A 16,051-nucleotide genomic window follows, 5' to 3' on the forward strand; every position below is an offset into this window, starting at 1 on the left:
TTACCAGGCCTCTGGAGAACTTAAAGATGGTTATTTATCCATTTAAATCTCTGAACTCTGACATAGACCCTTAAAGCCTAATCCACAACCATGACACATGTTGATTCTATTGCATCTACTATTCCCTTGCCTAAGAACACCACTGCCCCTTTCAGGATCAGGACAGGTCAGACTTAACTTATCAACAAAGTCTTGATTGTATTTTTTGTTTCTAAAAGAAGAGAATGAATTAGCTCCTCGGAGTGTAATGTGGTAAAGGAGTGCTTCACTTTTTGTAACGCTGGTTTCAGTAGTTTTAACAAGGAAGTAGCATTTTGTGTATTGCAGCTGACCTGATAAAAGTGCTGTCAGTTACCTTCAGTATGAAGGTACAGTGTCTGAAGATAATTATTTAGGCTGCGCCAACAGTGATTCAGGACAGTCACTTTAATGGTTCAAGTAGCAACTGGTTTGTGGGAAAACAAGTGTGCTCTTGTTTTTAAAATTTGGATTATGCACCACTAAAGTCCAAGTATCAACAGCCATGATTCATTATCTCTTTATGCCTCATCTCAGTTTTATAAGGCAGGCCAGGGACTTCACCGTTACATGACGTATTCTTAAAAATGTTTGTGTAATCAAACAACCATACTGCATTTTTGGTGCATTTGCAGTCATTCAACCAACAGTTTGTTGACATTTCTAAAGTACTTAGGACCAATTTCCAGAAATTCCTGCTAATAAGAAGCGATTTCAACAATAAAAATTTAACACTAAATTTGAAAAAGTATTTTGATTACGATTTTTGGCAACAGTGGCACTCATGCTGGGCACACTATGATTATATAGGAAGTACTTATAAAGATGGTTTGTGGTTTGACTCCTTCAGACTACACTACCTACTGTGTAAAACACAGCAGGAACCAGGTGTGCGCATAGTTTCCTCACTGCTGCTTTTTACACATACAACTAGTGTAACAGAGTTCTTTCTGTATTAGGGCCAAGAGGAGACATATTCAGGATGCTGTGGTCAGAGACCTCCAGTCTATTCTCTTCCTGTATTGAGTGCTGTTTGTGTGAAAAGTGAACCACAGGAAAAAAAAAGTCCTGCATTTAAGGGGCAAGTATATAAGTGTTATCGACAAAGAGCATACATAAAAGTATTCGCATCTAATTGATGTAAAACTTTGGCTAGCCTATAATAAGTTTTTATATTAAGTGTAGAGTACAAAATAACTACATTTCCACAAGTGCAAAACAATCTATACACTCAAGTAGAACAAAAATGGAAACTACTTGCAGTTGTCATATTTTAAAAACAGATGTTCCTGTAAATCATAACTTAAAAAGAAAAAGTGAACTTGTTAAGTCTGGTGAATTTCTGCTGAATTAGACACTCAAGTTTTCACAACAGCACCTGCACGTGTAAATAATCTACACTTATGACTCCAGCAGCACTTTTAGTGAACTTCATGTCTCTGAGCAAAATCTAGATCTTGACATGTATATGAACAAGGACATGTAAACATGTTGTTTAGTGCTTTTTAGCAAACTAATAAAATGCTGGGATTTCTTCATTCACCAAAACAAACCTAAACTCTTGGTTGGGATGTTTTTTTTTTTTTATTTCTCTTCTATTTGGCAAAAGTTTAATCTGATAAGTTCAAAAAAATAACCTTAATATTTGAATAGAAAGTAATCTTTTAAAACGTAAAATAAAGTGTCTCATTATGTGGCCTTTACTGAGCAAAATGAAGTAGAGTGTGCAGAAAAGCCACAATGCAATGTCCCCATATAAGTATCAAGGGTCTCAGGAAGCTATAGTAGCCTTTAGTGGTGCAACATGTCAGTTAAAACAGCCACACCACTAATAATGAAAATTTTAAGTCTTCATTTGAACTGGTAGACAGAAATAAGCTATAGTAACTAAGACAGTTAATGTTCTTATGGAAATGTGGGCATGGAGATGGACTTGCTTTGCCTATAGTCTCTATTTCAGGAGCTGTAATTTTTGGCACTTTCACACAGGCTTTTATTTTTTGTTTGTTTAGCCATAAAAGTTGCTGCTTTATTATAATATAGATTTAAATTACACCCACTAGTAGAGTATCCTGCTGACCCTCGGCTACTATTTTATGCATCATCCCACCCCTCCACATACTATACAGCTCTTTCAGAAACTGTATTATCTTCAAATATATGATAAAATTTTCTTTTTGTTGCACCACATTGTACTCACAAATTGCAAAGTACATCTGGAAAACCTTTTTAAGCATAATTACTTAATAAGAAAAAAAACAACAAAAACAAAATAAGAAAAGCATTTTCTGGTGTTTCTCTATTCATTTATTGTGTGTTGTCACACACACGGACACACACAGACACCATACATGGATGGTTAAAACATTACATACAAGAAAGCTTTCTGTAAAAGGCAATATGTCACAATAACAAATTTCCCCACAAAGACTCTGACTTCCTTGTGCCTCACAATGCACGGTACAGCTATAGCAACAAACAGATTAGCCATCTTTTCAAAACAGAACTCATAATCAGTATCTCCTAGTGGATATTCTCTTTTTACATAAGATAGCTGTACACAAAGCTTGTGGGTTCAGTCGGGATTAGTCAGTGGCAGCTAACCCTCTACATGAGTGAGGATCACAGAGATATCAGAACACATCTGTTTCCTAGTTTTGACTGCTGACGCACACAACCATGTGCATGTAGGAAGAGTAAAATGCAAAAACTGATTCATGCTTGTGGCAAAATTTAACTTCATGAAAATCTGCCTGATTCTGACTGATGATACTGCTGATGAAAGTGGAATAAGTATTAAAGTACTTGTTGTTGTAATGTAATGTCACTAATATACTACACACACACACACACACACACACACACACACACACACACACACACACGCATGCATGCATACAGACACACATATATATATATATCTATATCTATCTACATATATATATATATATATATATATATATGTAACTTCAGGGGCAAATACTTTGCATGCAAAACCTTTAAAGGATATGATCAGCTTTCCTCTAAATACAACAAACCTTTGGCTATAAAGAGATTCTTCTTAGTCTTTACTGTTGGGTTTTCACGACAATAACTTCTATTTTTTTTTTCACTTCCATCATCAAAATGTTATCAGGCTTTGATTCTTTTTTACACCTTTGAATTTTGAGAAAATGCAAGCTTTATAGGTATTTACAACAAACCACACCTCAAACTCAAGAGAGACATGCGATGCAACACGTCAAGTTGTGATAAAAACAAAATGCAGCATTTTTTAAATTTCACACCCAGCTACAAATGAACCAAATATTGATGAGTGAAAAATACTTCTTATGTGTTAAATTTGAATTCAGTGCCAGCAGCACAAAAAATACTGCGTACATATACATACACATACTTTATATATTAGTCTAATAAACAATATAGGCATGAAAAGAGCATGACAAGCATGGTAAAACTGAAGATGAGCATGGGTGATTGTAAGTTAGGTCTTCAATTTTAATGATGTCTCCTGTAATCTTCTGTTACTTGAGGTCAAAACAGGACAGAAAACATGATGAAGAGGTTGGTTTATGTGTGGTAGTCTCAGTTTGTCATAAACTGCTGAGTCCTCAAAGCAGAAGTGGGTACAACAGTGCTCTTGGGAAAAGGAAACACAATGGCCTTGCTAGTCCCAGCTGCAGAGAAACTACATACATAATGCTTAGAGCATTATACATCTAATGTGTCTGAAGGTTCTCAGTCATCTAGGTCATTTGCAAGCTCCTTTGAATACATCTAATGTCTTATCTTAATGTTCAGTACTTAAAAGAGATAAGCAACAATGACACAAGATGTGCTCAGCTTTGACTCTGGAATGCTTTTGAGAAATTTTATGATACAACAATGCAAATATGCTGTGTAATAAATTTCCACAGACAATGCCTAGAATGCACGCACATTTACTAGACTATTTAATAGATATACCTGGATATTCATTCTCATAACAACGTTAATTTTAGTTAGCATTAGTCTGCGATGATGCTGCTTAATTCAATAATCTTCATTTTTTGTGATGCATCTACACACTTTAGTAACTGCAGTTGAAAAAAATAAAGAAATGACTCAGTCCTGCTTGTAATACACGATGTCATTGAGCAAGATTTCTAACAACCTGAACTCTAGCCAGCTGATGAATGCATTAACATTAAACATTAATTTTTATGTTAGGTCTGGTTTTGCTTTCCATCATCTCTGGAGGGAAAAATCTAGTTATCTATCTGCTAAAGCTTCTGCTGTTCAGTGGTTAAGTATTCCTTGTTGCTTGGCAGCATTAGCATAAAGGTTTCATCAAAGCCTTTTCTGTCTGAAGGAGAACAGTAAAGCTGCTGTTCTCCCACAGAGCTAGGGAAGAGAACTGCAGATGTAAGTTTGGTTAAGTCACACAGGCCTAGAGAGCAGTCGGTGACCTCCTGGCAACTATTGGTCACAAGAGAAAAATGTGTATTCCCCGACAACAACCACCTATCAAATTAATATTTTCATTTTAGTTTTTCAATAATTGCTGGAAGTGGCAAGGGATTAGGGTTCCTGGGAAGTCACTAGGCCTATATGACCGCTGTTTTGTTTAGCAAATTCTAATGAATATTCCTATGGTGCCTACTAGCATAGCATGTTTTGTTTTGTGTGTTTGAAATAATTTATTTTAAACTTAAGTTTATGTTTGCCTGAATGGTTTTCAAGAATTGCAGCAAAATACATGGTGAGTGCAATTAGAACTATGCATTAGTCACAAGAACAGGACAAGAAGACTTGAATTTGTCTTTAACCCTGTTTGTATATGCATCCAATCCAATATGCACACAATCAATCGCGTATTTGCTTGTGACTTTGACATGTCGGATACAAAATTTAGAAAGAAATGGGCATATGACTTTTGATTTGTGGTTGTATTTGCCATATGGGAAATAGAAATATAAGAAGAATACACTGCTACACTGGTTAGTCATATCTAGCATCAGGACAGAAATTCAGAGAGAACAAAAGGAAGATTTTTTTTCATCTCTGTAAGGGTGAGTGAGGGCAAGTCCACTTTAAGGAAGTTGTTCTCTTGGGCCCCATCAATATGCACGCGGTATCAGTGGAAATACCCCACAGTGTGTACAACATTCAAGAGAAGAATGTGGCTAAAAACAGTGAGTTGTAGGGAAGCTGTTGTTTCCTGTTATATTCTATTCATGGCATGTTTCCTTGTGCAGAGTTTTACTTTTTAAAATCATATTCATGTTTCCTCATTAAAATGTAGAGTGCTTCCTATCGTACAAGCTCTCCCTTTGATGACTGCAGAAAAAAAAAGACTTTGCTCTTCAGAAGGATGTGGCTTTCTAAGAGAATCTCTTGCTGTCTCAGTGTATGTCTACGCACATACAGCATATGAGCTGTTTTAGTCATGTATCAAAGCATCTTTACATGTGAGCAGCGCAGTGTCAGGCACACTGTTGCAGCTCTTTGGCTCAGTATTACATCAGCTTCACTGAGGCAGATATGCCACTCTAGAATAGTCCAAGCCAGCATGTACCACCAGATTCACTGAGGCAAATCAAGCTAGCCACTCCAGAGTCAAACTCACAAATCCAAGCTAAAGAGGGGACAAACCACAAGTGAACCCAAGTGAAGGAAATAAAACCAACTTAAACAACCCACAGCAAAGAAAACCAGTGACATGTAAGAGGGCAAACAGAAACATGCAGTTGGCACACATGAGTGATAATGCTGGGTAATGAGACTAATTACAACAGTCTGACATACTCCAGCCCAGGACAAAACATGTCAAAGTAAATCAAACCAAAAGCAGCCCCGGCAAGTCCACAAACAGGATCCAGATCAAAACACCCAAATCAAACAAAGGCTACACAACCTGGACACAAAAAACCCCATGGAAATACAGGCAGACCAAATAGATCATATCAGTTACCAAATCAACTAGCCTGCAGCTAGCTAGCCAATCAGCCAAAACACTCTGTAATGGTTTAGATTTTCTGCTGTGCTTTGTTTCCTGTTTTTATTTTGTAACAACTCCCTTGAGTTTCTTATTGTTTACCCTCCTGCTGTGTCCGTTGTGCATTCTTGGGACTAGTAAAAACAGTACAAAGCTTAAAGTAGATTAAGTGAGGATATTCGTACTATTCTGGCAGAATTTTTTGTGGAAGACATGGAAATTGAGAGTTAGCCTGCTTCAGACCAGACAAACAATCATTTTTTGTTCTCAGGCCTGCACTATAAAGCAGGCTTTCACCATATCCAGGTTGCTTCAGAGTTAACTGAGTGCTTTTTGTTGGTTCACTTTATATTGGGGTAAGTCGCCAGAGTAACTTCTGTTGCAAACCTAACCTGCTCTGGAGTTTAGATTCCAGATTATTAAATACATTCCTACTATCCAGTTCTATGGAAAAGAGCATTGCCACTCCTGGAAGACTCCTCAGACCTCTGTGCATGAATAGCTGGTTCCTACAAGGTTTTTCAATAGTATCTAAAGTCTTTGTGTTTCCCTGATAAGTATGACAATTTTATTACTTGACTTTTTTCCTGTTGGCAACAAACAATTTAACAACAATTTTGCTGTTCTGTAAGCATTAATATGTGACCCTGAAACAATAAAATGTTGACCTTATATCAAAGTTGTGCAGAGACTAAGCCCATGATTGTATTCTGTTCCTAAAGAAGTCAAAAATGTAACTAAAATCACATTTTAAAAAAAAATCACAAATCAGATTAACCCACATTTTTTCCACAATAAAACATTAAATATTAATATTTTATTAATTAACATTAATAAAACAAAGAATTCCTACTATTTAATGGCAAAGATTAGCTCATCTTCAATTGTCCTGGCAGCAATACACCTCAAAAAAGTTGGGAAGGAGGCAACAAAAGGTTGGAAAAGTAACAGCTAGACAAATGTTTGCTCTACCAATTAGATTAACTCACAACAGGTCAGCAGCATGACAGAGCAACTTAGACTGGCAAAGGTTCTCAGAAGTAAAATACAAAAAACTACATCCACAAATTGCAGTTGCAGTGTAACAATTACAGACTAATGTTTCCCAGTGAAAAGCTGAATTTGAATATCTCATCATCTACAGCACATAATATCATCAAAAGAGCCCTTGAGCTCGGAAAAATCTCTGTGCACAAGGGATGAGACCAAAATTCAGTAATGCATATCCATTATCTTCGGGCCCTCGGACGCCACTGCATTAAGACTAGGCGTGATTCTGTCATGGAAATCAGTACATGGGTTTAGGAACACTTCCAAAAATGAGTGTCTGTGAACACAGTTTGTGTCCACAAATATAGGTTAAAGCTCCATCATGCAAAGAAAGGGCTATATGTTGACATGATCCAGAAACTGTGCAGTCATCTCAGCAGCATAAAACACATACACTGTTAACCTTTGCTGTATTTTTCACAGTAAAATACCACAAAATGCCCAGTAACTTACCTGAAAACATTTCTACAGTTAATTACTGTAATTTGCTTTGCATTATGGGTATATTAAGGTTATTTACATTTACTTACTGTATTTTTTAAAATTGCGGTAGTAGTTATACCTACCGTTAACACATTAGCAGTAGTGCTACTGTATTATGTGATTTGAATGGTTCATCATACTGTTTGTGTATTTTTACTCTTTCAGTGGTTGGTTGCAATAGTGCATTACATTTTAACTCTTTCACTGCCAACCATTTCCAGATTTTCCTCAAGGTTCTCCAAATCTCTCCCAAAATTCTGTGTTTTCTTAATTGACTTCCATTCATATGTAAAGACTATAAGGTTAACTACAAATAAAAAAAGCAGAATTCACATTGCTGCATCTCCATCACTTATCTCTGATAAACCCTGAACAAGATTCACACTTACTTTTGTTAATTTTTTTACTTGCCACTATTCTGTTGTTGGATTTCACTTAGGTTGTTGCTGCTGTCTGTTTTTGTGTAATTTTGTACTTGTGACAAGTAGTGAATAAAGTTATTTAAAAAAGACGCAGAAAGGCGAACTTCAGTCAGTGGAGAATATTGTAATAATTTGGCGGAGGCTTTTCAGTCGAGCAGTAACTGAATTGCTCATTTACTGAACGTGCAACATGTACAGAACTCTTCTGGGAACTAGTCAACCCAACTTAGTGAAACACACACTGAATGCATGCTGGCCCCGCCCACCCACCTACCTCTACCAACCACCACTCCATATCCTGACTGACATGACCTGTGATCCAGTGATTGACAGGAGAGGAAAGACAGGCCAACTTTGTTAACTCTTCGTTACGATATGCTCGAGAGGACAAAAGATTTTGCACCTCGTTATTGTTGGACCTCTGTGTGGAAACTGCAAACGGGACGTCATAAGGTAATGCAAAGGACTCTCCTACCTAACATACTCGTTTATTAATTTTTAAGAGCATATATATTTTTTGTGTGTGGGGGGGGGAGGGGGGGCTTAAAATCGGTGTTAGCTTGGTCGAAATAGCACATTAGCTGAATTATTCTGGAAAAAATAGGTTGTGTGTGTTTTTTTCTTTTCTTATTTAAATATATATTTAGATATATATTTTCCACGGGGAGGGGCGAGGAACACAGGCGCAACGACAGTCTTTGTCTTTTTCCCGCCGAGTGTGGTGCATTGTCCTCCTGCACTTCTGTTCTATGACTATTGAGAAGCTGGCCACGCTAACAGTGGGACATTTAGCTTCAGCTCTTTGAAAGATAAGACAAAGCAGCAGGTAAAAATACACATTTAATGAGAATAAAGAAAGACAACTTTTTTTTTGGAAATTTAGAGACTGCTAAAACAATCTTATCCAGTTTTGAGCTTGCTCATGTAGGTTAGCCTGCTTTATTTAATTTTGTGTGAGCTGCAGTACACAACATTAAAAAGTTAATATAACATTAGGTTGGTGGCACGAGGAACTCCAACCTAAGTTTAATATTTATTATTTTTTTAAGTGGGAAGGGGAGCATGTTTTTTTCCCTTTAATACGTCTTCGAGGGTCTTTTTCATAGGAAAACCATGTAACGTCTGTGTTAGGTTGGTCAAAAGAGCAATTAGTTGAATTATTCTGGAAAAGATGGGTTGTGTGTTATTTTTCTTTTATTTACTTATGTAAATATATTTTTCAAGGGTTAAATAAATGCAACATTAAATTAACAATTGTCTCTCTGTCTTTTCCCGCCCAGTGTGGTGCATTGCTGTACTCCTGCCCTTGCTGGCCGCGCTGACAGTGTGATGTAGCCTCAGTTCTTTGAGAGACAAGACAAAACAGCAGGTAAAAAGACATATTTAGTGAGAATAAAGGTAGACAACATTTTTTTGGAAATTTAAAGACTGCTAAAACAATCTAACCCAGTTTTGAAGTTTCTGATGCAGGTTAGCCTGCTCTAATCTCAACTGTGGTTTATTGTTACATAGGTTCCATTTAAAAAGCAAGACAGTGTAGTGGTCTGTAAATTAGTCGCAGTTAGTTGCAGTGCCATTGTTAAGGGGTTTAACGTCAGACTAAACACACCCATTTTAAAGGAAATCTTGCTTGTGGAGTTGATGCATGTTTCTATGTGGCAGAGAATTTTTCAGCATTATGCACTCACTTGAGATTTCATATTAAAGATGACAAGAAAGTTGTCTGTCCTTATGATGACTGCCACAAACATTTCAGAGTGCGCTCATCTTTTGCCACACATTTATCCAGGAAACATAAGCCGGTGATAACAACTCAGGTGTCAACTCTCCCCGAAAATATAGACTGTACTCAGCCTTCTGAGGAGAATCTGACTCCAACTCCATGTGATCATCTAGAGGAGTGTGATAATCAACAAGAGACATTTTTACATAATTTGGCTCTTTTCTACCTGAAAATGCAAGCCAAGATGCTGTTGCCAGCGAGCACAATACAGTGTATTCTTGATGGATTTCAGCATGTCCATAGCACTTCTATGTCAGATGTTTTTGACAAGTTGAAGGGCAAGCTTTCTGAGCTAGACATACCACAAACTGAGATAGAAATAATTATTCAAAATCTCTCTAAAGAGGATGTCTTCACAATATACAACAAAAAGAGGGAGATCTGAACTTGATAGCTATGGTTGCATCAACTGGGAACCCACAACCCTACCAGAAGGAGAAATGACTGAAACTTTGGAGACAAAAAGACAGACTATGTCAACTGTCTTCAGATCAGCAGGTCCTCAAGCAATTGAAACAACAGATGTAAATACTTATATGTCTTTGACTTATATTTACCAGAGGCACATGCTTACTTCTTGGCCTGCCCCCACCTTATGTGAGGTTCAAGAGCATTGGCCATTTCTTTTTACTAAAAGAGGCCTCTGCACTCACTTCCACACACTCACAGATATTGAGGTAGAGACACGTCTCAGTGAAGCCCTTCTTACAAAAGGAAGGAGAATTTTTAACTTCTTTCAAAGCCAGAGACTTCAGTGGAACAAGGAGATTGAACATCTGCTACGTGAGTGCGACAGTGCAAAGCTGAACCACAACCAGATCGCCACAGCAGCCATCCTTCTTCTGATGAAGTACTTCCAAGAAAAAGAGGACTCAATCTTCATCTTGGCTGACATAATTATATTTAAAATTTGACACATGCACTCTCAATACTGTCAACATAAACAAAGGAAAAATATTTCAATGATTTTGGGTATCATCATTCAAATCAGTTCCTTTTGTGTTTTAAAGGCTTTTTCCACCAAGATGTCTGTTGAGAGAGAGATGACCTTACCCATCACACCAAGGGTAATAGCGCTTGGTAAGTAAATAGTTTCAATCCTCTTGTAATATTTTTGTAAAAAATCTATGTAATTATTGTGGTATTTGTACCCACAACAACTTACTTAACAGGGGTTTGTCTGTTTTATATTGTATAAAAATAGAATACACACAGTTTGCTGCTGTTTCTCTTATTATTTATTATACACAATGACCAACAGGAAAAAACAGCCTAACATGCCAAAAAATTAGGCAGTTTTTTCCTGTAATTGATCATAATTTTCATTACATAATAAATAATAAGAGAAATAGCAGCAAACCATGTGGATTCTATTTTTGTACAGTGTGAGGCCTGCTATCCAGCATTCTTGTGGAAACCTTATTTGTAAGGGTGAGCACATTGTCTTATTGGACTCTTGTCTGTTTTTAGGGAATAATTTCATGTCTGCAAGCCGCTGGATGATCAGTTTGGAGGGCAAGGTATTTTATGAGCCTGAGCAGATGCATGACTTTGCCAGCACCCTTGCTGTCTTCTTTGCGTCATACTACGTTTTCAACCTTGAGGATCAGGAGTCAGCGTCCATCACACTGGAGATGATACAGAGGTAAATACTTTACACCATTAAAGCTTACACCATTTAAGAATGAAATATATGTGATAGCTTGACTACAGTTGCAGAAACATATAGGTGATTGCTGTAATGTATGTTTTAATTTTGAAATTAAAGCAGCCTTTTTTCCGTTAAAAGGTTCTTTGTGAGGATCAATCCAGACATGGGAACAAAATGCCCTGCAAAACTTGGTACAAGCCGCAAGACAGGTCGTGTCGTAAAGAGGAAGGTTACAAGCATCAGCCCTCGGATCACCACCTTCCTCCAGCGGCTCTCTGAGTTTGAATGGAGGACTTCCAACTAGGTAAGAATACAGAGATGATAATATTTTTTACATAGCTGATAATTATATACATACTGTACACACATCCATACAACAGTATGAATGATCTCAGACAGATGTGAACAAGTGAATAACCTGAGCAAACATGAATATTGATGATGTGTCTTTGACAGGTGGTGATAAAGACTACGCTGAACCCGACCATCCTGGTAACGGAAATCTAAATCCCATGTCACATTCTATTTCCTGGGACCCACTGATAATTATTACATTTTGTAAATGATTTTTGTTTTACAATTGTAATAGTTTATTTAATGTTCATGCTGGTGGGTTTGTCCTGTTTTTAGTGGAATGAAAAACTGTTTTCCTTAAAAAAATCAGGACAGAAAGGTGAAGGACTGTGCAGTTTTCATGTACGCTTCTATTTATTTTGGTTATTGACATTGTTTTTATTCAGTTGAAAAATGTTTTTCTTGTTAAAGAAAAATTATCAACAATAAATGTTGGTTTAATTCACTATTCTGAGACTACTTTATTGAATTATATTGTTTTTTGTAAATGTTCTTATATTGAATATGAATGTTAATATTATTTTATATGCTGTAAAACACAATTACAGTCTACACAAATTATACTGTACACAATTACAGTGTTATACCATAAACCACATTTGCAGTACAGTGATACTATAAAACTTAATCACGGTAAGTCTTTCTAACTGTAAACCACGTTTACAGTAAAGCTGCATTACCACAAACAACATTTACAGTAAAGCTGTTATACTGTAATATATGTTTACAGTAAAGTGGTTGAACTGTAAAACATCACAACAGTAAAGATACTGTAGATCAGTAATTACAGTAACTTACTGGCAATAGTGTTGCCAGTAAGTTAATGTAAAAATACAATAAAATGTCTAACAGTGTATAATGGATAACTGGTCAGATTAATCAAATTTTAAATTCTTTTTGGAAAGCATAGACATCATCATCAAACTTAAAAAGAGAGGGTCAATCCAGCTTATTATCAGGCCTCAGTTTAAGAACCTTGATGTATGATGGTATGGGGTACATTACTACCTGTGCAACTGGCAGCTTGTACGTCTGAAAAGGAATCACAGAAAGGCACAATCCTGAAAGGTATATACAGGCTTTACAGCAAAACAGATTACCCCTTTTTAGGGGAGGCCTTGCATTTTTCAGCAAGACAACGCTAAACCTCATACTGTATCTAAGGTGCACCCCGAAAGCATTCACAGCAATTCATTTCTTACAGAATTTCTCAAGATCCCCATATACTTATTCTAAAATGTATTAAACTAAAACATAAAACAGGTTTGTTTGAAATTCTTCAAAATTTATTTAAAAAAACAACAACATATAAATCAGTATTCACAACCTTTGCTTCATACTTTGTTGAAGCGCCTCTGGCAGCAATTACAGCCTCGAGTCTCATCAATCCAGAATTGGATTCAAGTTTGGACTCTGGCTGGGCCACTCAAGGACATTCATAGAGTGGTCCCGAAGCCACTTCTTTGCTATGTTGACTGTGTGCTTAGTATTATTGCCCTGTTGGAAGATGAACCTTCTCCCCAGTCCAAGGTCCAGAGCGCTCTGGAGGAGGTAATCATCAAGGGCGTTTGTTTACATTGGTGCATTCATCTTTCCCTCAACCCTAACTAGTCTCCAAGATCCTGCTGCTGAAAAACATCCCAGCAGCCTGATGCTGCCACCATCGTGGCCATCGTGCTTCACTGTAGGGCTGGTGTTTAAGCTTTATTAATATAGAAGGTCTTTTCCAGTCATACTGAGCAAAGAAAAGTGCTCACACATTCATACAGTACTTTTGTTAATAAACTAATGCTTTACTTGTTAAGGGCACTCATAGCAGTGCTCTGTCTGTCTTTCAGACTGTATATTATGTTTGGCATTCATATTTTCCCCATATTTTATTTTAATCTCTTTGTAAAAAGTAAAAAAAAATGAGCAGCTCTGTTGCCAGTATACTTACTGATAATTGACTTTGGTCAAATGCTGCCGGTACCACGCCTTTTATATGAACAGACTCGTTGCTGGATTGGGAAAACCTGGGTTATCTTATCCAGTTCATTGCCAGCTTCATGTGACTGCATATCCTGATTGCTGATGTCAGGGTATGCAAATAAGAAAGATACCCCGGGTATGTTAAACCCATTTAATAGGGGTTGATCTACTTTTTTTTTTTTTTTTTTTTAGGGCGGAGGGGGTCTTCTTGTTTTTTCATGTTCATTTGCAATTATACTCTTTTTGGTTTTTTAATCAGCCCACATTAAATACCAAACATACTTCAAACCTGTTATTATAACATTGTGACTATTGTTATTTTATTATTTTATATAATTATTGCTTTTGTGGAGATCATTACAACAAATAGTCTAAAAGCGTCTGGACTTCTTTAAGTTGCTTGAAGATGTTTCACCTCTCATCCGAAGTGAACTGAAGAAACTTTTCAGATTAGAGGTGAAACGTCTTCAAGCAACTTAAAGAAGTCCAGACGCTCCTTAGACTACGATGACCTGGATCACTGAGAATCTTCACAGACATGACAACAAATACTTAATAAAACAAATATCTGGCCTACAAAGTGAATTGATTTTCAGTATTTAGATCATAGCCTGCTGGGAGCTCAACAGCAGAAAGATTAATGGTTTCCACTGTTGCTTCATATCAAGCAGGTTCTGGGTTTGATTACATGCAGGGTCTTTCAGTGTAGAGTTCACAGTTCTTCTTGCTTAGGTTAATGTTGTGCAGCAGGAAATCTCTTTAGGACTTCTGCAGCACTCAAACTTAAAAAAAAAACAACCCAAATACATGAAAATACATAAATATATAAATACAAATCAAAATAAATAAAGAGTCAAGTGTAATTCATAGATTTATGGTAAATTCAATAGAATAAAGCAAATATAAGGCTTCCAAATTAAAAGAGATGTACAGACTGTACAAATATGACCAACATTTTATTAATCCATTTTGGACTAATAAATAGTATGCCTCTAGTCATAACCTCTGCCCCCGTTTCCTCCATTTTCCCTTTCCTTTTGTCACTTGTTTTCTTTTCGTTTCATGTGTGAGTCACAGGAGAGCCACGCCCTTCTCCGTCTGAGTGCCTGTCAGCACAAACACCTGTGGCTTATCGCCTCATTAGCAGCAGAATATCCATTCCTGCTCGCCATTCTCATATTCAGTTTTCATATGGTTGTGTTAATTACTGTGGTAGAGACACTTAGTCCTTTGTGCTTTGTTTTGCTACATTTGCATGCAGTGTTTTCACCTGTATGGATTCTTTTCTGTTGTGCTTAGATTGCTAACCTTTACCCCTCCAAACATACCACTTGTCATTGTGGCCACAGCGCTCAATCTTTACCTTTACTAACCATAAATTTTTCTCCAGAAGACATTTGAATTGTCCTGCAGCTGTACATTTCAGTTGAACTTAAAGGTGAAGTGAATAAGTAATATACCACTTTGTACAGAAAAAGAAGAAAATTAAAAAGTGAATAAAAAAAAAAGACCACGGCAGAGACAATTTCATGCTGTTCTATATATAACAACCGTGATTACTGCAGCTTGTTTGTATTCAGTGCCAAGTACAGTATATTGTGTAATAGCTATTATGGTAATCTATCTATGTCTACTAAAACCTGCATGGCTGATATAAATGTCTGTGCATATTAAAGAAAATTCTGTGGACTTAGAAAATATTGAATGATGGGAATGATGAACTCATGTTGTGAATTTGATGTTTTCAAGGGTAAAGCTTACAGGAAAAACAAACACTAACTAGAAATGACTCAAAGCACTCATCATACCATTTATATATCCACTGAAATATACGCAAGTTGACTGCTATATTTGTTTGCATAAAACACACACACACACACACACACACACACACACACACACACACACACACACACACACACACACACACACACACACACATATGTGTGTGTGTGTGTGTGTGTGTATATATATATATATATATATATATGATAAGATAAGTTTAGGGAGTGTCACTGACACTTTATATGGATAAATAAAGGATTACAAAAATTCTATCATTAGTTGTGGCTGGGAGACTAAATCTGCATTTATCAGATTTGCCCTTTATGAGTGACAAACACAGAGACCTGTGTGACAAGGCAAAAGAGACAGTCTAATGGTAGGTATTGTTTATGCCGCTATATTTGTTACTTACTGTAACAGGTAACAAACTGAAGTGAGTTATTGGAAATGATAAATTCTTTCTGACAGATGCACTTCCTGTACTGGCTCTCTTGCTCATTTTTAACTTCCTGTTTACAGCTCCAACATCCCACAAACCCTTGCTCCTCTAATATAGG

At 36.7% G+C, this 16,051-nt stretch overlaps 1 protein-coding gene and 1 long non-coding RNA gene across 3 annotated transcripts in view; one reads left to right on the forward strand and one right to left on the reverse strand.

The window, feature by feature from the left end:
• LOC102792925 (uncharacterized) overlaps positions 1-16,051 on the reverse strand; it is a 118,775-nt gene that overhangs the window by 1,523 nt on the left and 101,201 nt on the right. The gene's annotated exons all lie outside the window — the stretch shown is intronic.
• On the forward strand, positions 9,250-12,186 carry LOC148099901 (uncharacterized). Of its 2 annotated transcripts, none has more exons than XM_087849689.1 (5): positions 9,250-9,319; positions 10,744-10,813; positions 11,204-11,378; positions 11,523-11,688; positions 11,841-12,186. In XM_087849689.1, exons 2-4 carry the CDS (start codon positions 10,759-10,761, stop codon positions 11,686-11,688), a joined length of 396 nt encoding a protein of 131 aa, XP_087705815.1. In that variant the 5' UTR covers positions 9,250-9,319; positions 10,744-10,758; the 3' UTR covers positions 11,841-12,186. The 2 variants fall into 2 exon arrangements, with proteins under 2 accessions (XP_087705815.1, XP_087705816.1); XM_087849690.1 differs by lacking the exon at positions 9,250-9,319 and adding an exon at positions 9,686-10,626.

Source organism: Neolamprologus brichardi, chromosome 13 (assembly GCF_056152115.1).
Source record: "Neolamprologus brichardi isolate AB-2024 chromosome 13, ASM5615211v1, whole genome shotgun sequence".
Taxonomy (NCBI): domain Eukaryota; kingdom Metazoa; phylum Chordata; class Actinopteri; order Cichliformes; family Cichlidae; genus Neolamprologus; species Neolamprologus brichardi.